Raw genomic sequence first — 25,689 nt, 5'->3', positions numbered from 1 at the left:
ATCTACCCTTAGAAGATGTGCTCACTGTATTGATTACTAAATGTGATGGCATGGAAGCCAAACTTGAGCAACACACACTAATTTTAAACCCGATTCTGCAGAAGTATATATGTAAATGTATATGTGCTAATATGACTTTTAAGCGAGCCCTAAAAGTATCAGATGTAATAGACATGGGTAAATTTGGAAAAAATGATAGCCGATCCCTAGCAAGGTTAAACCCAGTATGGGTGTTTCATTGGATAGGGGGCTAACTGCGGCTAAGCTGACTAGCGACAAGCCAGAAAGCGGTGGGAAGGAACTTGTGGTTGAATAGGAACATACGGATCTCACCGCACAAACACCAGGCGATAATGTATTTTATAAAACTAGAAATAATAAAACAAGCATTATAGCTTCTGAATCCCACTCAGTTAGGCTTATTGAGAATGCTCAGGGTCATTTTGTGGAATGCTTGAGAGATGCCTTTTTACAACCCTTTCTTATTTAATATATTTTTTTTAATCTAAAAACATGACGCCACTGTGTCCAAACCTTACAAACTGCATACCAGAACATGTGTGAGAATCAGGTTGGATGGTTCAGAATGGGTTACTGACTGGATTTTGACACGTAGAGCGGTGAAACAAGGGGGCATACTGGCCCCTACTCTTTTTAATCTTTATTTGGCTGATCTCAATAAAGCCCTGAATCTCCCAAATGCATACCTGATAAAGCTTGGTCTAAATACCCTGGCATGGCTTGGGTATGCGGATGATGTGCTTTTGCTTGACTACACTCCGGGGTGTACAGGCCCAATTGCAGGCATTGGGGGAGTATGCAACTTGGAATGGGCTGAACATTAACATGGAAACGTCTAAAACTATGATTTGTGCACCCCCCCATATGAAATTAAAATATATTGTTGGAACTCAAACAGGTGTCCTTGTTACCTAGGTGTGTTTGTGGACGGCAAGCTGACATGGACCGTTCATCAGTCTGTCTGTTCTAAGCCCTCCCAACAATAAGTGGCTATAAACAGGTTTGTGGGGAAGCAGAGAGGTCATTCCATGCAGCACATAGTAACATTATATAGGAGACCTCTTAGCTACACACAACATCCACCAATACACTGAGAAGATACAGCTATACGATCAACTCCATCAAGGACATCCATAGGCGCAAAACCTGTCTCTCACTGATCCAGTCTTGGATGTCCAGTGCTTACTTGAAGCTAAAGCACTACAAGAGCGAATTCCTAATGCTCACCAACAACACCGAATACCCAGACATACAGACCTGGCTATCAACCATAAACTCTTGAGGGCTTCACACCCAACTAACCTCCTGCGGCAAATCCATCAGGTTCCACATCGACAATCTCCTCCCTTTCAAGAGACACATAGGTGAGAAAGCTCAGACAGCCTGGTATCCGCTTTCCCCCTCGCTCCGGACAGCTTTAGGTCCACTGTTCAAGCACTCATCGTATCCCACCTGGATGGGGCAATGCACGCCTCGAAGGCCTCGCGTCACACTCCCTTTTGTCCCTGAGAAGTGTCCTACATGCAGCCACACGCCTTATCAAGGGGATACGCAAATAAAACCAAATCACCCCGGCCCTCATCGAATTTCACTGGCTCCCACTGCACGCACAAATCAACTTCGAGTCTTGCTGCATCATCTATAAGGCAATCTCCTCAAGTCACCCAGCTACCTCTCAGAGAAACTCTGCATTTCTGGCGGACAGTGCACAACCAGACGTCAGGACACATACAGACTTGAAGTCCGTTGTTGCAGAAAGGAAAGGACCAGAAAAGAAACCTTCTGTGCCTATGCCCCAAGACTATGAAACCTCCTCCCCATCATCAGACTCGCCCCCACGCTCCTACAATTTAGAAAATAACTCTAGACCCACCTCTTCAAGCAGTCTCTCCTCCTCAATACCTAAGCCATCACATTGCCCTTGCGCCACCTCACTCGCTAGACGCGGCCCGCCCCTCAATGCATTACAGCTGTACCCCTCCTCTGTCCACCTCTGTATCCCACCCCAGCTGTATATCTGTTCTGTTGTTACCACTGAAAAGCACTCCATTATGTATCTGTAATGTTGTACACCTTTTTAAAGCACTCTGTTATGTATCTGTATGGGTATACCTGTGTAAAGCGCTCTGTTGATTCTCAAAGCTAGGTCCACGCCCAATAATTACCATAATAATATATCGAACAACAATTCTTCCCTGCATTGTATATGGAGCTGAATTCTGGGCATTGAAATATGGTGGGGCATTGGAGAAATTGGAAGGCAAAGTGCTGAAATCTCTTTTAAGATTGCCTAAATATCTGCCTAGGGATTATTTTCATTCAGAATTCAGCTTGCAGTGTATCTCCACTATGGTTGTTGATGAAATGTTAATGTTTTATGGTAGGTTTTTGGGACGGACTCGGGAATATTGCTTTCTTGGTTGGTTCATACTCGTATCGCCATACAGGAGCCAGTTTGTAATTGTTGTCTGAACATGTTTTTTGACTGCTCATCGCTGGGCTCCTTTAATTGCCTTGTGCCCACCACAGACCTCTTTTCCTTCCTATAAACACGAAGTAAAAAGCATGTTAAATGAGTTTGATATAGATAACTTTTAATAGTCAAGCTTGCTACCAAGGTTAATAAGGGTAGTTATATCATTGAATATCTGCAAATAAGTGTCTTTCCAGGATATATAAGTGCCTATCCAACGAATCGTACTGTCCGGCCTTACCTAAATATTAAATTCAACTTGGTAGGCTCCATGGAGATCGTTGGAGCGAGGATAGGTATTTCTTCTGCAAAATGTGACCTTGTAGATGGCAAGGCTGGTATAGAAACTGCACGCCATCTATTGACTGAGTGTGTCAGTTTATTTATGCTTTGCTAAACATTTCTAAGATCTTAGTTGAGTTGGCACTGCATAATGATCTGTGGCATCGTTTTATGAATTGCAATAATGGAATATTAATTTACATGGTGAAGTTTTGTCATCAGATATTAATTACAATAGAAGGATTATTTTTAGATGTTAATCATCTCTATTAATTGTGGATAAGATGCATTTTTGTTACTTTGGGGTGTATACAGTCATTTTCTATCTTGCCTGTATGTATGCTTCAATGAATAAAAAATAAATCTGTACCGGTGCTTTGTTCAAAGCCATCTTCTCTGGCAGAAAGATCGCCATATCCCAGGTTTGAGAACAACAAAAGAAACCAGGAAAGCAAAACAATTGTTGATTAAGTCTCTATAAACACAAGGTTGCCCACTATGTAACAATCAATTTCCGGAAGAATTGTATCTTGCAGTTTTCTCTGCTACCAGAAAGCAAATATATCTCCTTGGGAGATTAAGGACTGATTACACAGGGGAAAAAGCATCTAAAGGTCCTCTCATCTAAGACCCCTATAGCTGAAATCTACGAAACCGCAACATGAGAATGCATCCACGTGCTTGATAAACATTAGTCTGTTTATGAATGCCAAACAAAAGAAATGTACTTGGATAAGAGTTCTGGTAGCGTGTTTTCCATTCTGTCCTAGGTTCCCTCCTTCCAAAGGCAGGGTTACGCTTCCTATTCTATTCAAGAATGTATACATTTTGGGGAAGAGAGCATTTGATGAAGCTGGAAATGTACTTGTAATGATAGATCTTCATCATGGGTAGTGTAAGGGTGCAGACGTAAGACTCTGACACAGAGAGGTCATGGTGATTTATTAGAAACTTTTTATTTATGTGCACAACTGAAAAGAAAACCCTGTCTCCCCCTAACTCTAAGAGGGGTTTCCCTGCCTCAACTGAAATAACGAGTGTCAGTATGTCCAAAGCAAAAGTCCTGATGTCAGAATCCTAACTCTGTCCCTCACATCTAAATTTAAACTAAATGAAAAATAAGGTCATTCCAGCCTAAATGGAGTGGCACCTTTCCCCTGGACAAAAGACCGCTCTGAAGTCTCAGACCTTGAAGTATTGGGGAATGCCTCCCTTCCCTGGCCTTGATCAGGCTTCTTGCAAAGTTCAGCAACGGTAGGGAAAAACTCTGTTTCCAAATGTGCCGTTCTCTGGCTTCATTTCTCTCCCTGGGTCCCTGGCCCTGACTGACAGACCTAGTTTCCTCCCACCATGCACTGCGACGACTAACAGCAGCCTAAATGCACACCCAGGCTGTGGTGTTGCATACAGACTTGGTTTTCTCGCCTGCCAATTACTGCATGTATTGTATTTCAATTTCATAGTTCTTTTTATATAGGTCCCGTGCCCTGGCTCGCAATTCTGACTTTAGTTTCTCACTTTGCAGGCTTGGTTCACTCTCCTGCCAAACCTTAGCATAAACCCATGTCCAATCAACCGATTCTCCCACAGTTTCATTGTCCCAGTCCCTATTTTCCCAGTCTCTAAGCTCGTGCCACCACCTCCTCTCAAGTCACCTGCATACCTTATTGCGTGGTCTGTGCGGGTGTCATCTCCTCCGGGGCAGCTGGGCTCGGTCACGAGGCTCCAGTGGCATTCTGGAGTCTCTCTCAATCTGTGGCAGCTATGCGGTCTCCTTCTCGTTCCTGGCAGTGTGTTTTTCTTCAGTGCGCTCTCTCCAGGTCTCAGCTCTCTCTACTGCCGCTCCAGTCTTTTTCTCCTTCCTGGCAGCATGGTTTCTATCCTGTGCACTCCCTGGGCCTCAGGGATACTCACGAGTTTCAGCCTGCCTGCTGGCTGCTTGGTCCTCACATCCTGGACCAGCCTTTCTCTCTGCCTCCATTCTCGGCGTTGCGGTCACCTTCCGACCTTCACTCTTGGTCCGTGCTTGCTCTCGCGGCTCCTCCACAGAGGTCTTGACACTTTGTCAAGTTCTTCTTTGCTTTTCACATGGCTTCCTCCAACTGGCTGTCGAGAACCGCTAGAATGGGCAAAGTGGTTTTGGTAAGTATTCTGTATTGCTCTGAGCCTCCTCGTCCCAGTACTGAGTGAGGCATGATGATGTAACTCAATAGAGATCTTCCTCGTCTCAGTACTCAATACTTTCGTTGGGCTACAACAATACATGTTATATGAAGGTAGGGGTGGAGAGGGAGGTGAAGGAGAGGTGGGGTCGTTGTAGGGAGGGTTTCTAGGGTCAGGTAAGTGCCAGGGCTGCCACGTTCCCGTGATATGGTTGTCACTGATCCCAAAGGGAGTCTTCCATCCCATGAGGTCCACCCGCCGCGTACCACCCCCAGGGGGACTATCGGGTAGCAGCCTTACCACCCTGGTCTCATGGGAATGGGTTCCCCCATCAGAAGCAGTGACGACATCGTGGGATTCGTCACAGTAGCTTCATTAATGTTCATAAACTACCTTCTTTCCGCTCAATGGTTTCAGGACAGAATGGCCATATATCATTCTTTATCATTCCTCTTTCACACGAAAACATGAACGGAGGGCTCAACTATTACAACACGTCAATATGGGAAATCACTGGAGGCTGGAAGCCTTAAAGTGACAGCAATCGTTTTTTCTCCTTTACACTGCTGCTTATTAGTTTCAAAATATAGTTTTCAGAAAGCTGCATAGTTAGTGCTTTTGAGGGAGTAAAAGAACTTTACATTCAATTCGTAGAGGGTTTTCTCACTATAAACAAAAATAAAAAGTAAGCCAGATAGTTGCTGTGGTTTTAAATGAAAACAGAGTCAAATTGGTACTTATGTGCAAATTGATGTCTATATATTTATTGTAAATGGGTTCTGAGATCCTGCACATGGCAGAGCTGTTCACATATTGCTGAACCAGGATTACAAGTAAGTCACTTTTCCTTTACCTTACTCTTCAGTATTTTGTCTTCATTCATCTTTGTTGTTAGATAAACACGTGTCATTATTCTTGTTTGCACAGTATGTTTGACAATCACTTGTGTATGGTAATTTAACTTTTCACCAAAGTGCTAATCTCCTCAGTCTAAGGGCCTCATTACGAGGTTGGCGGTACCCCGTAACACTGAATCTGGGGACTGACTTCCCAGTACCACTGGGACATTACAAGTCCCAGCGGCGTGGGAAGTCAGGCGCCTGATTTTGTAAGTCCCAATTCCCATGACTCCCTGGGAGTGGGGAGATGGCAGCACCAGCATCGTTGCTAATGGTGCTGGTGCTTCCGTGATGACTCTGGCTACCGGGGGCGATGCAACCGGCAGGGTCAGACCTGGCTGGCGCAGTGGCCCCGGCAGGCAGACTCGCAGTATGGCTGTCCAGAAACAAGGGTGGCAGTGAGCTTACCGGCACCCTTGCTTCCGGACCGCCACACTTAATGTTCAGTGTCGTTTCTGAGCTAGTGTTTGATCGGGCTATTTTTTGTTTTGTGAAACCTTTTCAAGTTCATTAAGGTTGGATTCCCAAAACCCGACAGTAGTAATGGTTCTAACAACCTACAGTGTTTCCCCTTGCTAGATGAGAGAAGGAACTGTTTTTATCTCTCCAACCCTCAGACAGACCCGCAATGGCCGCCAACTTATTATTTTGGGGCTTGAAAGGTGGTGCATCTAAAGCAGGTTCTCTAGCATTCAGCCTGAAAGCACCAGAATCCAGTTTTATATTTTCAGCTTCTGCTTTTTTTGGTATTTTGGAAATAATTTTTGTTAAATAATTTCAAAGGGTTACATGATCTCTTTCTATGTTGTAACATTCTAACATGTTTTAATGTGTTTACACACACAGAGGGAGTTGGCAATTCCTTTGTGACTCAATTCAATAAAATTGTAACAATAGTATTTGGTGCAAATCAGCGAACCACCTATGCACAGCAGTGGATATAGAATTTTCGAAAGACTGTGGAAGTTAGACTCAGTACTGACTGCACCTTGTGAATACTGCACAACATTCATCATGGAAAAATACTACTCTTAGATAATCGCATTTTTCTAATGAGGGGGCATCTTCTTCAAACGGTGGTAGAAAGTGTTGGCCAATGGTTTTGGGTCCTTCATAAGGGCATTGTCTGTGGACAACATAAACATATGAAGAATATCTAGAAGTAACCGTGATCCGTAAGCATGTAATATATATGAATATATAAAACAATTATGGAACTATAGTTCACATAAAAACAAGTGAAAAGACATACTGGGCCAGGAAATGCGCCAGGTGAACAAGTGGTTTTTAGGGGAAATTGATATTTTATTTGTTTGAGGACATGTATTCATAGTAAGCTGAATATCATTTAACAGCTTTAATGTTTCAAGAGTGTGTGAGAAGGATTGTGTTCACTTGCCATAGAAAAAGAACACAAGAAGTAAGGAATTAATTTATTGTAAAAATATTAAAAAAAAGAAATTGTATACAGGTTTTTTAAAAATCTTTATCGGTGATTTTTGGTAAATTCAAACAAGGGTATGTTGGTTCTCAGGTCTTCTAGTACAGGTGTTTAAAATGACCCCTGTACACCATTCTGGGCCGGTGTACCTTGCTGAATACGGTACTGGCCTCCTCCATGTGTTATTTGAACATTCTTTATCGGGACTAAGTCAGCCATACATTTCTTGTTTGATAAGTCTAGAAGTGTAATATTACTCCTCTGTCTTCCCAGAAGGTGTCTTGCGGCAGAACTACTGTCCCCCACTTGATGCTTGACCCAGAGGCTCGAGTTCTTGAAAACATACTTTATATTTTGCAGATCCTTGAATAACAATTTTAGAATAAGTAATTCTTTGTCTTCTATCCTGCCTGCACATTCTTTTATTATGTTGAATGCACTCAGGTCTTTATAGGCTAAGGCATGTACCCCAAAGACAAATGCTATCAAATGTGCGTTGCGGTCTACTAGTGTTACTAAATGTTACCCAATGATCAGCCAGACCCAGAGATATTTTAGTAATTGCAACATTGCATACAACAATGCTAAATACTTTGATTAAGGCAAAGTGTTTGTACTGTTCTACCCAACTCGGGCTAGTACCAATTCAGGGGTTTGTAGTAGCACGACCTGTAAATGGTAACAGACATTTAGTTCTCCCACTGTTCAAATTTAAGTAACTAACATATTGAATTCATGTTCTTTTACAGGCTGTGTGGCACGGTTTAAGATCTGCCAGGTCAGTGTAGAGGACGGCCGTGCAAAGGATTGGTGGACCCTGCGAAAAACGTGCTTTCTTATCGTGGAGCATAACTGGTTTGAAACTTTCATCATCTTCATGATTCTCCTTAGCAGTGGTGCCCTGGTAAGGGATGTTTTATACTGTTTTGTCTCACCAAGTTCTTCTTTTCTTTCGCTCTTCATAACACTCACGTCTGAATAAATGGGGTACCACGTTCTACTTAGCTACAGTGTTGCTTGTAAAACATTGATTGGGTAATGGTAGGACTGTTAAGGTGGAGATGTAAATAGTTTGCAGGCGTGGGTGTTCCCCTATAACATTGAATTGCTCTTCACTCATACAAAGCAAAATAAAATACAATATATATGTACTGCGAGGAGGACAAGTAGATATAGTTTTCTCACAAGTAGCCATTTTATGAAATAAGGGTGAAAAAAAACACCTCACTTTCCCTAACCTAACAAGGATTTCGTTACCTGTCAAACTAAGGCTAAAGGAAAGCACTCTAATAAAAGGTTTCAGTCCCTCACACTTATACATACAACAAAATCATACTGGTATCAAATCTCCAGTCAAACTCAACAAAATAAGTTATATTCAAATGTATCCTTGTAACCAGTGCTCCAGATAAGATTTGAAAGTATGTGTATATTACTCCCTATTTTTTAAAGTTGCGAGTCAAATTAATTTTTAGGGAGTAAAAATGTACATCCAGTTCCCAAAGGGAGTATTTTACAAGCAAGTAATAATGTGTTTTACTGAAAAACTGAAGTGTTTTTGTAATAATTATTTCTTTGCACCTAGTTATTCATGCACATTAAAAGATAAAGGTTTCCTTCTTCAGATCAGGCAGTAATAATAGTTTCTTCCTTTGATACTGTGAGACAACTGAAGGCGTCTCACCCGCTAGTCTCCGGGGATTTGTCATCCAGGTGGCCAGGACTCGCCCATCATTTTGGATCCAGTTCCTGGGGGTGGACCAGTGTGGGAGGATCATGTTAGGGAGATTTCCCTCTAGCTTATAGCCCTCCAGCTCTTTTGCTATATTTTTGGGCTTTGAACCTTTCATTTTCAATGTGTTTTACTTTTATGCTCATGGACTATGGAGTCTCCCCCATCCCATAGGCATCATCTTTTTACTGTTTGTCTCCCAGCACCTTTAGTGCAGTGACACAGGGTTGTCTTTTCAGACTTCCCACTTTAAACTCCATTTTCTGGGACTGACTGCTGTCTCCCAGAACATGTAAAGTTACCATTGACTTTACTAGTCTTTTTAAATTTACAGACTCAGTACACCCTATCTTCCAATAGAGTACTGGAGGGGTTAATAGTTATCCCCTTTTGTCTAAATCTCAAGGGACATTTTTATGTTCCCCTGTCTCTAAGATTTGGCTGGTGGCAGTGGTATCTACCATTTTCATTCTACCATGGGCTATGAAAATAGCCTTGGTACCGTTAGAGGCTGGTGGTAGCCTCAAACTCTAACCCGCTGGACCCCTTTTTATTTTTATTTGGTTCAGGTCGGGTTAATTTGACATTTCTTTTTGTAAAGGTCTTTCTCGTGTTTTACTCTGCGCGCCAAACCAGGTTTGGTTCCTTTGTTCACGTCCTTTGGCGGGCTTCAGCACAGAAGCCCTCCTTAGGCACCTGAGTGTCTGGGTGGACAGGATGTGAGGGAGGGGTTTGAGGCCCCCTGCACAGGGTCTCCCTGGAGACCCAAGTCGCACTCTAGTTTGATTGGCTAGGTGGCTGTCCAGGCAGGACAGCCACCCTGCTGTGTGATTGACAGCCAGGCTGTGTGAATGGGGGATTTGGTGCATAAAAAGCCAGTTTCTGGGACTGGTAGGAAGAGTCGCAACTGGATCGAGAGACCCAACAAGAAGCTGAAAGAAAACGACTGCTGCAACTACTGGACATCCCGGTGAAGCTCTGCTGCAGGTCTGAATCGCCTGAAACTTCGACGACAGAGAAGATCTGCAAAGAATCTTCTTTCCTTGAGCCTGGTGGGAACAACCAGCTCGCCAAACACCAGACACCGGTCCTCATCCTGGTCGAATTTACTGTGCATCGCTGCAGTAGATCGGATAGCCAGTGGGAAGAGAACCAGTTTGGGTTTTAAGGAGCGCACCTTTTATACGACGTTTTGCTCCGCTGCTGGCTTCATCCCTGGGCAGTGCAGGACCCTCCAGCCGTCCTACTTCTTGTCACCACAAATGAAGCTTCAGGAACCGTGAGCCTGTAGGAACTGCCAGGAACAACTGCCTCAGCTACAGCATTCTTCTGCTTTTAAGGAACTGTGCAAATTCGGTCGTTCGTTCCGTCCGACCGCGGTGAAAGTGCTTGAAATCTTTCGTCTCTCCGAACGCTTATCCTTCTCTTCTCTTTTAAATAACTTTTCCTCTGACCAACTTCGTTTGGAACTCTTGGCAAAGGCTTAACTGCGAACTACTTTGAACTGTGTGATCCTCTGTAAAGACTCTGAACATTAACATTGGCCCAGGCATATTGACTTTAATCCTAGTTGTAGTAGCCTTTTCTAGATTGCCCTGCATATGACTTGTTGGTGCTGTTGATTTTTGATAACCTTGTCTTTCCTCCCCTTTTAAATTGCTGGAGTGCCATTTTGCTCACATTTCCTTTTGAGCTTAACTTGTCCACAATTGATTGGGTGGTGTTGTAGTGTATTAAGAATGTGATTTTCCGCTGCTTTATAATAGTGAACTGTTTTATAACTGATGGTGTAAGTAAATGTATATTCTTTTACTTAGAAACCTTGAATCAGTGTTTGCTTGAATCATAGTAATTGTTGTCCTTTGTTTAACTTCTTGTACTGCTCACCTTACTCTGGACTGGAGATAGGTCTGGCTGCTCAGCCATCGCTACCACTTCACTGTGTAGTACAGGCTTGTACCAAAGGTGAAATTGTACTTACACTTGTAGTCTTAATTGTGTTTGGTGTTCCCAAAGCGTACTGCATATGATTTTGCCTAGCAGATCACTTGGATGAGGGGTCTTCAGGGAGTGGAAGTGGGACACTGGATGGCTAGACGTGGTATCCCCTTCCCTGTAACACCTTTACCCCGTCCTATCAGGTAGGATACCTAGGAACTCACCCCCTCTACAACACAAACACTTTATAACGGCCAGCTCACTATGAGAGAAAGCAGACTAACACCTGAGCCGTGTACCTGACATGTCCTAATGCAATGGTCAGGCAATTCCCACCCATCACACCCACTGACTTCCATTACACTTCCCCACACAGATAAAAGGCAGAGCCCAAGAGCACACTCTGAGCAAGGCAAAACACAAGAGGAAGGAGGAGTTCCAAGATGGCAGTTTAACGCGAGGAGAAAGACGGCAAACCAGAAGGGGATCGCAAGGAGGGAAATTCCATTGGCCTTTTCGACAAGGAGCCATTACTTTCACAAACCCTCGAGAATAGAAAGCGGAAGACCAGGAAACGAAGCTGAAGAATCCTGTATTGTGTGTCGCAAGTGCCCAGGGCCCTGCCATGTCAATAATCAAGGCAGGAAGAATTGCCTGCCATCATGGTACTATCCTTGGCTCCTACAACAAAGCAGTGCCAGTAAATTCCACACAGCCGGTGAGTTGGGGAGACTGATACCAAACCAGTCTTTGCTCAAGCCAAGGTTGTATTTGTATTTTGTATTTTGTTTATTCGTATAGCGCACAAGGCCCGAGGGCAACCGGGGGCAATATTTAGTTACAGGCAGGTTATAGTCACAATATTTACATTAAAATATACAAAGCATACATGATACATAATCAATGGTGTGCAGGTTACACAGGCTGAGAATACAAAGGCAAGATATAATGCCAGAACGGCCTATGATGCTGATATTAATGTTACAGTCAAGGTCATGCCTAGTCATGGGTGGACAGCCAAACTTTGGCCTTACGCTTGAAGGCAGGGAACGAGGGTTCAGCTCTGAGTGGGTTAGGTAAAGTGTTCTACAACTTAGCTGCAAGGACTGGGAAGCTGCGACCTCCAGATTTTTGGAGGTTGAAGCGTGGGATGACAAGGCAATTAGCGTGTGTGCTTCTGAGAGGTCTCGCAGCTGAATGAGATGTGAACCTGTTGGAAAGGTAGCTGGGAGCTTGGTTTGCGATACTTTTGTGCGTGAGTGCCAGAGCTTTAAGGGAGATTCTTTGGGTAACTGAAAGCCAGCGGAGGTTTCGTCTGTATTCTGAGATGTGTGAGGTCCTAGGGATGTTGAGGGCCGCGCTAATAGCATTATTTTGGATAATTTGGAGTTTTCTGATATTGCATTGTTTGGTACCCAGATAAAAGGCATTGCAGTAGTCAATGTTGGATAGGACCAAGGTCCTGGCTAGGGTAGTACAGTTGGCTGGAGACAGAAAGGGGCAGCAGGCTGTGATGAGCTTGCATGTATAAGATGCGGCTAAGGAGATTGCATTGGTTTGTCTAGTTAAGGAGAGGGTGCAATCAAGGTACATACCTAGTGTCTTGGTGTCCTTGGCCACTTTGATGGAGTTACCGTCAATGGTGAAGGACTTCAATGAGGAGTCAAGTTTACTGAGTTTTTGGGGTGAACCTAGGATGAGGAGCAGTTTTCTCGTCTAAGCACAGTTCATGCTGCGCCATCCGGGCCTGGATGACTTGATAAATGGCGTTGATAGCTAGGGAGTCCGTTTTGTGATCACCTGTAATGGGAATAAGTATTTGGGTGTCGTCAGCATAATTAGTGTACGTGACGCCCATGCGGTCCAGTATGTTGAATAGAGGTTTTGTGAAGACATTGTAAAGTGTCGGGGACACACATGATCCTTGAGGGACTCCACATGAGATAGGGGAAGGTTCGGCAGTGGCGGTAGGGGAAAAGACCCTCATGGATCTGTTGGCCAGGAAGGAAGCAATTCAGACTGTAGCTTTCTCAGAGAAGTTGGCCGCAGTTTTGAGGTGGTGGCAAAGGATTTGATGATTGACTAAGTCAAATGCTGCGGAAAAGTCTAATAAGAGTAAGAGCGCCAATTTTCCCTTGTCTTTCAAGTCTTCGATTTGCATTTTTAAGTCTAACAGCGCAGTTTCTGTGCCGTGGCGAGGGCGGAAGCCCGATTGCCTTAGACCCAAGAGTTTGTTGGTTTCAAGATAATCTTGGATCTGCAGTTATGCCGCTCAATCAAGAATTTTTAAGCGAAATGGCACCGTGGTGATTGGCCTGTAATTGGTGGGAGTGTTAGCGTCCAAGGTTGGTTTTTTCAGAAGAGGAATAACCCAGGCATCCTTGAGGTTGTCTGGGACGATCCCTGACCTGAAGGAGGAGTTTATAAGTGTGGTGATGAAAGGCGCCAGGTTATGTGAGGCCTCCTTGATAATAGTGGCAGGGAAAGAGTCTCCCTGACAATTAGAGGGCTTAAGGCTGTTAATGATGTGTTCAACTTCAGAGGTGGAGAGAGGTGAGAAGCAGAATGGTTGCAAGGATGCAGTATTGGGTTTGTAGTTGGCCTGAGGAGCAAGCTGTGATATACATGAGTGCAGGCTGGTTTTTTTTCTCATTAATTTTATTTTGGAGCATGGTGATTTTACCCAGGAGAGCCTCTTGGATGTTAGTGCACCAAGTGCTGTCTTTGGAGCAGGTGTCTGGAGGAGAGGCGGGGGATTCCAATTCCTTTAGGATTTTGACAAGATCCTTGGTGTTAGATTGGGCAAGTTCAATATGTTTATTATATGTCTCTTTTTTAGCAGACAGTATGGCTTCTTTGTAGTTTAGCGTCACTAATGCCATGCATACTTTATTAGATTCAGTCGGGTGGCTCCTCCAGCGAGTTTCAAGGGTCCTTTTTTCCTTGCGTAAGGTTCTCAGCTGAGGCGTGAACCATGAATTAAGGTGAGCCCGGGGTTTAGGTTTACGCAGTTTGGAAGGAGCAATAAGATCCAGTGCTTTTATCATAGTCTGATTATAAGAGTCTACCAAGACAGTAGGATCTGAGCATACCGAGGCAAGGTCATTGAGGGCAGGTAGGATGAGTGGGATAAGTTTAGCGCAAGTTATGTTATGCTTGTTCCTGGTGAGTGTGGCAGGTGCTATGTTAGGGGTGGAATGGATGGTTTTAGTGGGGATGCTAAAGGTGATAAGGTGATGGTCCGTCCATGCACATGGTAAGTTGGAATTGACCTTAGCGTCACAATTAAGGTCAGCTATCCAATCTAGGATTCTGCCCTTAGAGTGAGTCTTAGAGTGAGTATTTGCAGTAACATGTTGTGTGAAACCTAGGTTGAGTAGAAAGCTATTGACATCATGGGCAGATGCATCGTTAGGGTCAAGGAGGCCTAAGTTGAAATCACCTAATACAATGATTTCACAAGTAGTCTTGGTGTTTTCAGACCGGGTGTGGGCGAGATCCTCAGTAAAGGTGGATATGGGGTCAGGCGGTCTGTATATAATGTGGACAGTAATAGTCTGGTTAGGGGAGATGGCAAGCTTAGCTGTGAGGGATTCTGCTGATTTGAATTGGCCAGGAGTGGAAACACAGAGATTTGTAGCTGTTTTGTAAATAATAGCTATACCTCCTCCTTTAGTTTGAGCAGTGTTACGGTCACTTCTGATGATGGTGTAGCCTTCAGGGTTTGCAAGGGATGGCAGAGGTCCTGAGGCCGCATGGAGGCAGGTTTCAGTGACGGCTATAAAGTCCAAGCCATGAGTAATGATAAGATCAGACATGTCAGGTGCATGGGCAGTGAGAGACCTGGAATTGATCAAAGCTGCTTTGATACTTGTTGAATGTTGTGTAATGGACGGTAAGGTATATGAATCAGGGGTGAGGTCCAACGAAGGTGTGGTCAGGGAGGGGGTAGGAGCATGGTGGTGGGTGGAAGCTGTAGGCTTGATGTCAGAGGGTTTGGCTGAGTGGGCACTGATAGAGTGGTGGTAGGCGAAGTGTGGCAACATTGTATGGTGAGTGTGGAAACGAACAGTGTGTTAAAACGCATGTGATAACCAACACAAGTGAAGTTAAACAACAGATGAGTGATTGAACTTTGAAACCAAGATATGATACCTTTGACCGAGTGGTCCGGCACCGCGTTTGTGCTCATTCGAAGGTCTCTGTAAGGTGTCCAACTAAGAGTGGAGAAAGGTAAAAGAGTGGCAAAGAACTGTGCATCAAAGTGGTCCTGTGACGGGTCAAGCAAAATCCTGTGCACAATCGAAACTCTTCAATCTTGACCCTACCAAACGAATTGATGACAAATGAGAAAAAGTTGGTCCGAGCCCGGACAAGGGAGATTGAAAGGATCTCCAACACGGCTCAATTTCATAAGTAGTTTTAATGAGATACGGGAAGAGCCCACCGGCTAATATACAGCAAACTTGTCAATTCACTTTTCTTTCCCATCTTTCTTTTAGCCTTCCATGTTCCACATTCCACGCTCAACTGAGCATGAAATGTGAGACCTGAAACATAGAATGCTGCAGAGATCAATTGAACACGTTAATGACAAAGTGAATTAAGTTGGTCTGAGCCTGAACGAGGGAGATCAATTGAAAACCTTTGGAATGAAATAATCATTAACATCTGTGATCTGTACTTATTTACATCTGTGGGCAGCATGCATTAATACAAGTCTGAATAACAGTTACAAGCATGTGCTGACAATCCCCACACGAGATAAATAAAACAAAATCAATTAAATAAGAAATGCAATTCCCACAAATGTAATCACAAAGCGTGGACCACCAGATACAATAAGGTCTGATACAAATGCCAACTTTACAAAAAATGTCCACTTGAATAAAGCAATAGATGTAATATCTAAATGTTGCTTGTGTTAATGCTAAAAAAAATCTAAATTCCATCCCAGCCCCTTGAAGTTTGTGTTTTTCAACTTTGTCTAATATTTATTTTTTAAAATAACTTTTTTATTTTGTGTGGGTTCATCCGCTGGTGGCTCTCAGGAACAGCTTGATATGCTTCCTAGAGCTTAGTCTTTGTTAAAGTTTATTTTGTAGCAGTGTTTGATTGATTGATATTTTATTTCTGTCGCGCTCATACACAAGTGTTTCAGAGCGCGACAAGGCAAGGGAAAGGGGAGAACAAAAACAACGATCTTACTAGGCCCAGTGACATTGAGAACGTACAAGTGCAGGGTATAGGGAGAAGGGGGAGAAGTCCTGGAAGGGGGAACAAAAGGAGAGTGCGGAGCGAGAAGGTAAAAACAAAAATAATAATAAAATAATAAATAAAAAGGCAACAAACAATGGGAGTGCAGCCAGCAAGTGGAAAGTGCTGGGTTTATGGCAACAGGCCGTGTAGGTCTGAAAGTGCAGGAAGAAAAGGGGAGGGCTGTATGGGTACAGATACAGACCCCAGTGCAGAGGGTGTCCCGGAGGCAGTGCGTGAGGGTGGCAAGGTGAGCAGGTACCTGGGCGCAGAGGACAGAGGGTGGCCAGGTGCATGGTGACAAGGGAGAGTAGAATCAACAGGGGAGAGGGGAGGAGAAGGCAGAAGCAAAGAGGAAGGTTTTGAGGTGCTTCCGGAACCGGAGATGGTTCTCTTCAAGTTTTAGAGTGGCAGGGAGGCTGTTCCAGAGGGAGGCCCCAACCAAAGATAGAGATCTACCCCCAGCTCGTTTCTTTGAGAAACGACTGACCCTGAGGGAGTTGGAGGAGCGGAGTGCTCGAGATGGGAGGTATTTGCGGAGGGATAGCTGAAGGTATGTTGGACCCAGGCCCCAGAAAGCCTTGTGGACAATGCAGAGGGTTTTGAATGTAATCCTTGCATCCACTGGGAGCCAATGGAGAGATTTCAGAGCTGGAGAGCTACAATCCCAGGGCTTGAGGCCAAGGACAAGTCTCGCAGTCCTGTTCTGGATAAGTTGTAAAGGGCGGAGAGTACAGGCAGGTAGATTAAGTGTTCAGATAATTCCACGTACGTAGAATTTGCTTGAGGTGTGGCATGGGAGGATTGGACAAGTTTGCAACAAACTGCACTTTAGTCTCTACTGCAACGTTAGAGCTGGGCACACCTCTCTGGCACTGAGTTTGGAACACTGTATATTGTTCAAATGAGTCTAGGATGAAGACAAGCTGGTGGGAGGCCGTGGAGTTGACACCCCTCCAACCATGCTGTGCAGTGTAGGATGATGTCTGTGGCAGACTAAGCAAAAGACTGTGTTCACTGAGCTGTAGGTATGCTGGTGTGGTTCCCATATGGCTGCATAAGAACAAAGGAGAGGAAAGGGTCCTGACACATTGTGCGTGCCGTTCTGCATAAGGTGTGGGGTGGGGATGGCCCTAGCTGTGACTGATAAGTGCAGACCTGCTGGGAGATTGCTGCCGTTCGACGGAAAGAGGTCCTACTGTGTTCTACTGAAACTAGAGTTTTTGGCAGCCACGAACCAGGACTTTGCCACTTAAGACCCAGTGAATTAAGCAGGAGAGACTGATTTTTACAAGGTTGTCCCTTTATGTATATGAGATGTCTAAAAATGGCAAACCTTTCTGTTTCAGTCTTAATGCAAATACGTAATATGTAGTTAATGCAAATTAATATGTAATACACACGTGGCTGCATTTCAGAAACAAGGCATATTGTGCAGTCCACACCGCAAACCTTACTGTACTCTCTGTTAATGCACAGTAAATAATGATGGTTCCTGTTGTCAAACCTCCCCTAAAGCATTGCATCCAATGAGTGAAAAAATAATAATCTGCAGAGACATGCATATATATCGGTTCACAATAGAACTGAATAACATAAAACCATCATGGTGAGTGAAGATTCCGAAGATCCTGTTCTTCCCAAGCCCATTTTCTCATATTAGCATACTAACCCAATATATTCACATTGTTGAAGGATTTGCACTGCATCGCAATTCGACTTTTGCAAGAACTGTGGCTAGATTTATACATTTGGTAATTCATTTCCCATATTTCCTGACCGAAATGAAACTAAGCAAACAACTTTATAGAAGGATCCAGAAGCCTCGCCAACCATTCCACCACTTCTAACCAAAATTGTTGTACATGAATACAGTCCCACCACATGGGTAAAGGAGGCAGGAGAAATGTTACATTGGGGACTACATTTTATTTACCCAAATCAAATATATGTACCCTCGGTAGTTAAATGGGCTTGACGAAACATTTAAAATTAATCTGCTTGGATACGGTCTGGTTTCAAGCAATCCATTCAGCATCCCCAATGGCTCACCCAAATCTATCACACCTTATACATGCCCCCCTCCCCCAATACTCATCACCTTCAAACAGGTTACTAATAGTGTTTATTATTTAATGTGTTTCAGGTTCATATGGCTGATCATAGCATGTTCCAGAAAAGAACCAGATCAATTGTCATTTTTGACTGGAGACCTTAAAATGAAACTAATCCCCAATGTGCATGCAGAGTGCTGGTTTCTGTTTATAGCCCTACACAGAAACGGTACGCAGAAAAAGAATACATTGTTTTCCCACCTTGGATCTTTCATAAATTCACTTGCTTGAATATTACCCGTCGTCAAACTGGGAATTTCCCGGTATATATAAAGACAAAAATGACAGCAATGAAATTGCATTTATAAACCACAGAGAGGCCTGTAGCCTGTCCACCTAATTTTGGTTACTTTCTGCTTCAGCCAATGAGGTGGACAGGGTTTAGCTCCACCCAGGATAGCTATTTTCAGATTACTTACCGCAGTTTAGTGACTAGGGTATCCTCCTCAGCTCTCTGAGCTATATTCCATATTGTTTTCTATTTCCTTGCAATTCACAGCTTTTACTCACATTCCTGATGTTTCGATTGACACATTTTGTAGCTGTTTTTGTTTTCTGGGATCAGAAAACGTCTCTTTAAAGACTCTGGAAGATATGGAAAGAAAAACATTTTCCTCAGGGACCGACACCTGCAATACATGTACTGCCTGTAACCCATCTGGCTGAAATGTGACAAGCATGCCAAACCTTCTAAAAAGAAAAAACCCTCCGCAACATGTGTGCAAGGTTACTGTTCTTCCTAGAGTCAGAATAAGAGCATGGTAGCACCTTTTAAAAAACATGCTCCTCAAAAAAAGAGCTTCTTCCCTGAAAAGTGTACTTCTACCTCGTTTCAAGACAGACCAGGGGCAGATCAGGACAGACTCTGAGCCAAGGGGCAAGTCCACATAAGGTATAAATATCTATGATCTTGTCCATGACGGTGACAGGCTAGTCATCGATGGAATGGTTGCTGATAAGGACCACGTCTACGACAGATACACCGTCCGTGAAGAGCCGTGTACCAAGAACGAAGACACGCTCATCAATGAGAAAAGTGCATTGGTCGTCAAACTCCTCATCTACAGAAACACTGTTGACGGAAAACCACAAACCATCGCCGTAAAGGTGCTACTCACCTACATAAAAATCTTTATTAATGGAAAAGTGTTCATTGACTGCATTGAAATCAAACACTTCCACAGCCTCAGAAAATGCACTCAGTCGACAACCTCCAACTGCCTACACCTGCAGAATCCTGCCTACCTTCAAGACCTACTTCTAAGGCCTCTGCCTCTCTGGGTATGGAAGGTCCTGCACATAACAAGCTCCTATCTCACAGGTACGTGACTATTACTTCTGCTCTACCGCCTGCCACTCAGTTCCTACCAAGGCACATACCTGCTCCCTCTTCTGTCCCACCATATTTTTCCTCCCCCCTCTTGACCCCTCTATTCTCTCAGCTCATTGGGCCTGCACCTCAATACTTGCTGACAGTACTTCCCCAACCCACTGTAGCCTTCCTACCCAAACCCAGTATCTAGGCTTCACCAGACTCAGCAGGCTCTCTTCCAGCACCCACACTCCACTGCCACCCATGTCCATTCCTCCCTACCCATCCACCAGGCATGGGTACCTTTGATCACGCACCAGAGCCCTGTCTTCCCCCACCGTAGAGACCACATCCCCCAATAACTCCTTTCCATTCCCATCTCATCCTCACCTACACCTTCACTAACAGACACTGACCCCAATTCCAGCCACCTCCTTACTCACCTTTCTACCCCTGTCACCTGCTTACTCATTAATGCTAGATCCATCACAGCACATGCACCCGATATTCACAACCTCATCACACCTATAACCTCGACCTGCTCACCATCACAGAAACATTGCTTCACCTAGCCACCAGGCCAGCCCTCTCTGCTGCCATCCCCCCAGGTTACACCATCCTCAACTGTGACCGGCTTTCCAACAGAGGCAGTGGCGCAGCTCTCTTATATAGAGAACTCCCCTCTATCAGATCCTTCGACACTAACCCGTCACCCAACTGCGACCTCGTAAACAGCAAACTCTACCTTTCCCCTGCAACTACCATTTCCCTACATATCATCTATCGCCCCCCAGGGCCAACCCATTAATTTGAAGAGGACCTTGTGCAGCTTCTCTCTGCCAACCTCAAGCGAAGCTCCAAACTTCTCCTCCTGGGTGATTTAAACCTGGGTTTCAAAGACCCCACAACACTGGTGCACTCTCTTTCTCGCCACTGCCCTTGACACTCTGGGTTGCACTCAGTGTATACTTCTGCCATCCCACCTACTCAGCCGTACTCTCGACTGGCTTGCTGACCTCAACTGTAACACTTCAGTCACCTCTAACAAGCCTTTCCCTTGGACTGCTCGCCATATCATTACCTTTTTCATCCCTACAGCTATTCAGACAACCAACCCCTCCATTGCCCTACCCCATGCTCTTTCACGTTCTGACCCCAACATCACCAAAGACCACCTCCTCCCTCTGCTAACCTCTGGCCTCCCTCCAATCCCTCCACATACAACCAACCGCACCACACTCACGGATCTGTATAACATTGTCACTCACGGTGTAAACAAACTTGCCCCATTAAACTGTGCAGCCCTAAACCATCCTCCCACAAAAAATACTGGTTTACCCTAGACCTACAAATCATCCGCTCTAAAAAATGTTCAATTAAATGTGCATGGCACAAAAGTTCCTCTCGTGCTAACAAAGCTCGCCCCATCACCACCACCAATAAATAAAAGCAAGGTATTCACAGCGCCAAAATCACCACCTTTAGCAACAGAATATCCAGTGCCAAATCTGATTCACCTTACTAAGAGAGCTTGAGACCTCCATCTCTCACCTGCGCACTTCATCAAAGATATTTGGTGTGGCAAAATACAAGGCGCCCTCATGAACAAAATAGCTTCACTACAAGAAAAAATCCAATTGAAACAAGCTTTCATTTGCTCTAAAGCTCAGCATCTTGAACCCCCACTACTCATTACTCTCTCTCCCTCCTCCCCCCCACCCGGTTCAGCTTTCGCTCTGTAACCGAAATGAAACGGCCCACCTCATCTATGGACTCAAACACTCCCGCTGCCAAGGAGACATTTGCCCAGCCCCTCATCAAAGACTGTGCCAAAGTCCTTTTACCTACAGTAACAGGTATCAAGTACTCCTTTTCATCCTTCTTCATACCCACCAGTCTCAAAGAAGCTTGGATCTCTACCATACTCAAAAATCCCTTGCTCAACCCACACATTCCCACCAACTACCACCCCATCACCACCGTTACTTTCCTCTTGAAAAGTTTGGACCGTGCAACATATCTCTAGATCCAAGATTATCTTGAGCAAAATTGCATCCTCAACCCACAATAATATGGCTTCCTCCATGGCTATTGCACAGTATCTGCTCTGCTGGATCTGAAGAACCAGTTGATGACATCCGAGACACTGGCAACCTTGCCCTTCTCCTGCTCGACCTCGCCGCTGAGTTCGACCTCATCAATCGCCAGACCGTCTGCCACCATCTTACTAGTGCTGCAAATTTCTCCACCGAAAAACTGGATTGCTACATTTCGCACTGAAAGAACTGCCTGTTTCTTCGCTGGGAACGCAGTCCCCCACCCCTCCCCACACCTGTCTCCTGGGGAGTCCCGCAAGGCTCATGCATTTCACCCACACCCTACAACATATATACTTAACAGCTCTTCGGTCACTTGGATTTCCTCAGTATCTCTTACACTAATTATGCCGACAACACATACATCCTCCTCCCCCTCTCTGGCAACTATCTCCAAGACACCACCACACTCAACACAATCTACGACACCATCCAAACCTGTATGGCATCCCATCAACTATGCCTAAACGATGACAAGACAGAAATCCTCATTGTTGGTTCTCAATCCCTATTAGCCAAGCTTGACCCTGCCTTTGCGCCTTCAAGATGGATGGCTTCACCATCCCTGTGTCTCCCGCTCTCAAAACCCTAGGAGTCTACCTCGACTCCACCCTCAACATGTCACATCAAGTCAATGCAAACGCCTCATGAGCCGCCCACTCCACTAAACTCTTAAACGCCAGCAAACACTTCCTCTCCTCCTACATTCGCCCTCCTCATAGCCTGTGCCATCATCGGCTCCGGACTAGATTATTGCAATGCTCTTTTTGCGGGTACCTCTGAACACGCAACCTCAGCAAACTACAGGTCATCCAGACTAACGCCCTCTGGACCACCATGGACCTCTCCAAATGTGACCAGATTTCATGAAAAAAGCTCATTGGCTCCCCTTCTGGGAACACATCAACTTTAAAGTTGTGACAATCACCCACCGCTGCCTCTAGAGCGCTGTGCCTTAATACCTTTCACAAACACGCTACAAAGCCACCACCTCTTGCCCCACACATTCCACCTACAGCCACTGGCTCTCTATCCTGAGATTCAAATGCAGCAGAGCAGGAGGCTCCTTTTTCCCAGTCACTGCTACCGACTTCTGGAACTCAATGCCCTTGTCACTGCACTCAGAAACGTTGTACTAGCCCTTCAAGAGACAACTAAAGACTAGGCTTTTTAGCTAACTGTATATCCTTTGGCCTCACATGATTATTACCTGTGTCACCTTTTACCTGATTGAGTATTGTAACCAGCGCCTTGGTGCCTATGAGTTTAGAGTGCTTCTACAGATGCAAAAATAAATAAGTGAACCCTCCCAACGATGTTAAATATCAGCACTCTATCCCCTTTTTAAGAAATGGCTGACCTTATTCTACAGAAAGATCCAGAATACTCTGACCTAGGGGACCATCCCTTGCCATCCCCAGTGATTCCAAAGCCTGCTTTGGGCTGCAGGCCCCGACACTCTTGGGGGTTCAGATGAGCCTTTCAAGCCAGCTTTGTTGCATTCCCTCCAAAACATCTTGAGAGAATTTCAAAGGTGGCAACGTCCCTCTCGGGCCAATGACCATGCCCTTCCGCAGGCTGCAAGAACAGCCAGAACACTCCAGCAACAGTGCCTTTACACCGGCACAGGAGCCCATCACCTCCTAGGTCATCCAGGGCACGCTCTTTATACTATTTGGGCCCGTCCCTTTCCCTCCATACTTGTAGGTGTCCTTGGGGATGGGATCAGAGCACTTGGGGATGGGATCAGAGCACTTTTTGCACAGCACAAAAATGTGCAATTCCCCTGTAAGACTCTTGCGCTGCGTGGAAGGCAGGGCAGCATGGGCATGGGTTTCTCTGCTGACCACGCCTACTGGCAACACCTGTCAGTTCTTTTGTCTGTGTCGACGGCACTGGAAGCTTTGCACAGTGTGTGCATTTTGTGATGCATACTTACCCCCCCCACCACAAGGCATTTTTTTAAATTTTATTCCACTTGCTTCTCCTCCCAGCATCACTGGTCATTTGTTCATGATGAGCGTAAAAGGATTACCTGCCTGAACTTCCTGCAGCAGAGTCTCATATGTGCTATTTGGAGTGCTTAAGCCCCGACCACAGGTGGGTGGCCTGTACATCCTGTTATGCGCTTTCTCCCCGAGCGTTAAGCAGAAGATTGGAGAAAAGTTTTCCACGTGTCGCCTCCGGGACACATTAAAGAATTTTTCTCTTCAAAAGACTCAAGATATCTTGTATGTCGGTACACTGTGCAAGTGGGAGGGGACACAAGTCCTTCAGCGGCTAATCACTACATCACCAGGTTTCCTCCGAAACCAATTCGGCTTCTACTGGTGGAAACACTGAGGTACTTTCAGGAACTGTTACCAGAGGGGTCCCTGAGGCATTACAGGCTATCACTAGGGGAAATGCAGAGGATCTCTAGGAGGCTATGAGGGGGTCTAGTACTGGGTATTTGAGACCTGAGGTGATGCCTCAGCGTCTTAAGCCTATCGACCCCAAAAAGCCTGAGGGTCTTTGACCTCACGGAGGGAGCTGCGTGGTTTGGCTAAGATCACAGGGCAGGAGCGGCAAGGCTCTCAAAACAAAGAAAGCTCTGCGTTAGCAAGACTCCTCACAAACACACCTCCAGCATGCAGAAAAGCTGCCTGATAACTTCACAACCCTCGAAGGGAGCGACGCCATTGCAGGGGAATCCGCAGACCCATCATAAAATGGCTTCCAAAAGACCAGATAAACAGATGAATTCCTCAATCTTAGTATTCACCAGAAGAGATATCTGAGATTTCCTCTCCAGAATCGATGCATTCTTGGAGTACAACTTTACCTCAAGTTCTTCTGCCTTTCACAGTCAGCAAAGAGGCCTTTGTGAGGGTGGACTGGTCACCTATGTCAACATGGTCTATGTGAGAAACCAAAGGGTGTCTCACCTACTAGTACCCGAGGATCTCGCTCTCAGGTGGCCAGGGCACGGCCATCGCTTTTGGATCCAGATTCTGGGGATGGACCAGTGTGGGAGGATCACCTGGGTGAGGAGTCTTCAGGGCGTGGGGGTGAGGCAATCGATGAGATGCAGTATTCCCTCCTTTCCTGTAACCATGCCCGATCCTATTTTATAGGATTCTCCAATGTCACAACTCCCTAACCCCCTTTCTGCACAAACACTGGGCAGTGGAAGAGAGAGACTGAGAGTAAAGAGGCTAACTCTTAAATATCTCATTGGACATGTCCCGCTGATCTGGTCAGGCAAGGTCAGGCACTTGACTTTAATCACATACATCTGATACCCATTAGCTCTCCCCACACAGATAAAAGGCGGAACATAGACACACACACTGAGCAAGGTGGAACATGAGAAGGAGCAGACCTTCTGGGGCGGAGGTTAACCTACTGGATCAGTATGACTGATCGAGGGACTAGGGCAAAGGGTAGGGAAACACTGACGATCCCTGCAGAAGGTCATTGCTTCCAGGAAACTGTGAAGGAGACGCTGAGAGAGACACATTGCAGACCAGAAGAAACCTGCTGTGTCGATGCAAGGGATTAGGGGCTCGACCCACTCTCCCGAACCACAGAAGCCTAATAGATTCGACCCTCCCACCTTGGTTAGCACGGGCGCCTGAACTAAATGACACAGGGAGCCACGTGGCAGCCAATGGGGGAAGACAGAGTTAGGGAAAGGGGATGGAATGAGAAAGGGAAGAAGGGAAAAACATAACATGCAAGTATAACAGTACCTAATTCCCACTTAATACACTTGTATCTGGAATTAAACGCCTAAACATAACCTGTCCTGACCTAATCTCCAAAATGATACCTGAACCTATGAAAAATCATTCAAAAGTATATTCATGCTCTTAGCATTTTCTTACATAATGAAAGCACTCATAACATGACTTTGAACACACTGCACATAGTGTTAGAAACTCAAACATAATGGACACAAACATTTGGAAGATAATATG

General features: G+C 45.0%; 1 protein-coding gene across 7 annotated transcripts in view; it reads left to right on the top strand.

Annotated features, from left to right (window-relative positions):
- The window catches only part of SCN8A (sodium voltage-gated channel alpha subunit 8), a 1,610,732-nt gene that overhangs the window by 1,300,179 nt on the left and 284,864 nt on the right, over window positions 1-25,689 (top strand). For all 7 annotated transcript variants that reach the window (XM_069653414.1, XM_069653412.1, XM_069653417.1 and 4 more), the window contains exon 19: window positions 8,029-8,183. In XM_069653414.1, the coding sequence (XP_069509515.1) occupies window positions 8,029-8,183 (155 nt within the window). The remainder of the gene's footprint in view (window positions 1-8,028; window positions 8,184-25,689) is intronic.

The sequence above is a fragment of the Ambystoma mexicanum genome, chromosome 3q, assembly GCF_040938575.1.
Source record: "Ambystoma mexicanum isolate Mex_15411 chromosome 3q, UKY_AmexF1_1, whole genome shotgun sequence".
Classification (NCBI taxonomy): domain Eukaryota; kingdom Metazoa; phylum Chordata; class Amphibia; order Caudata; family Ambystomatidae; genus Ambystoma; species Ambystoma mexicanum.
The sequence above is the reverse complement of the archived record's forward strand: the minus strand, read 5'-3'. Positions and strand labels throughout refer to the sequence as shown.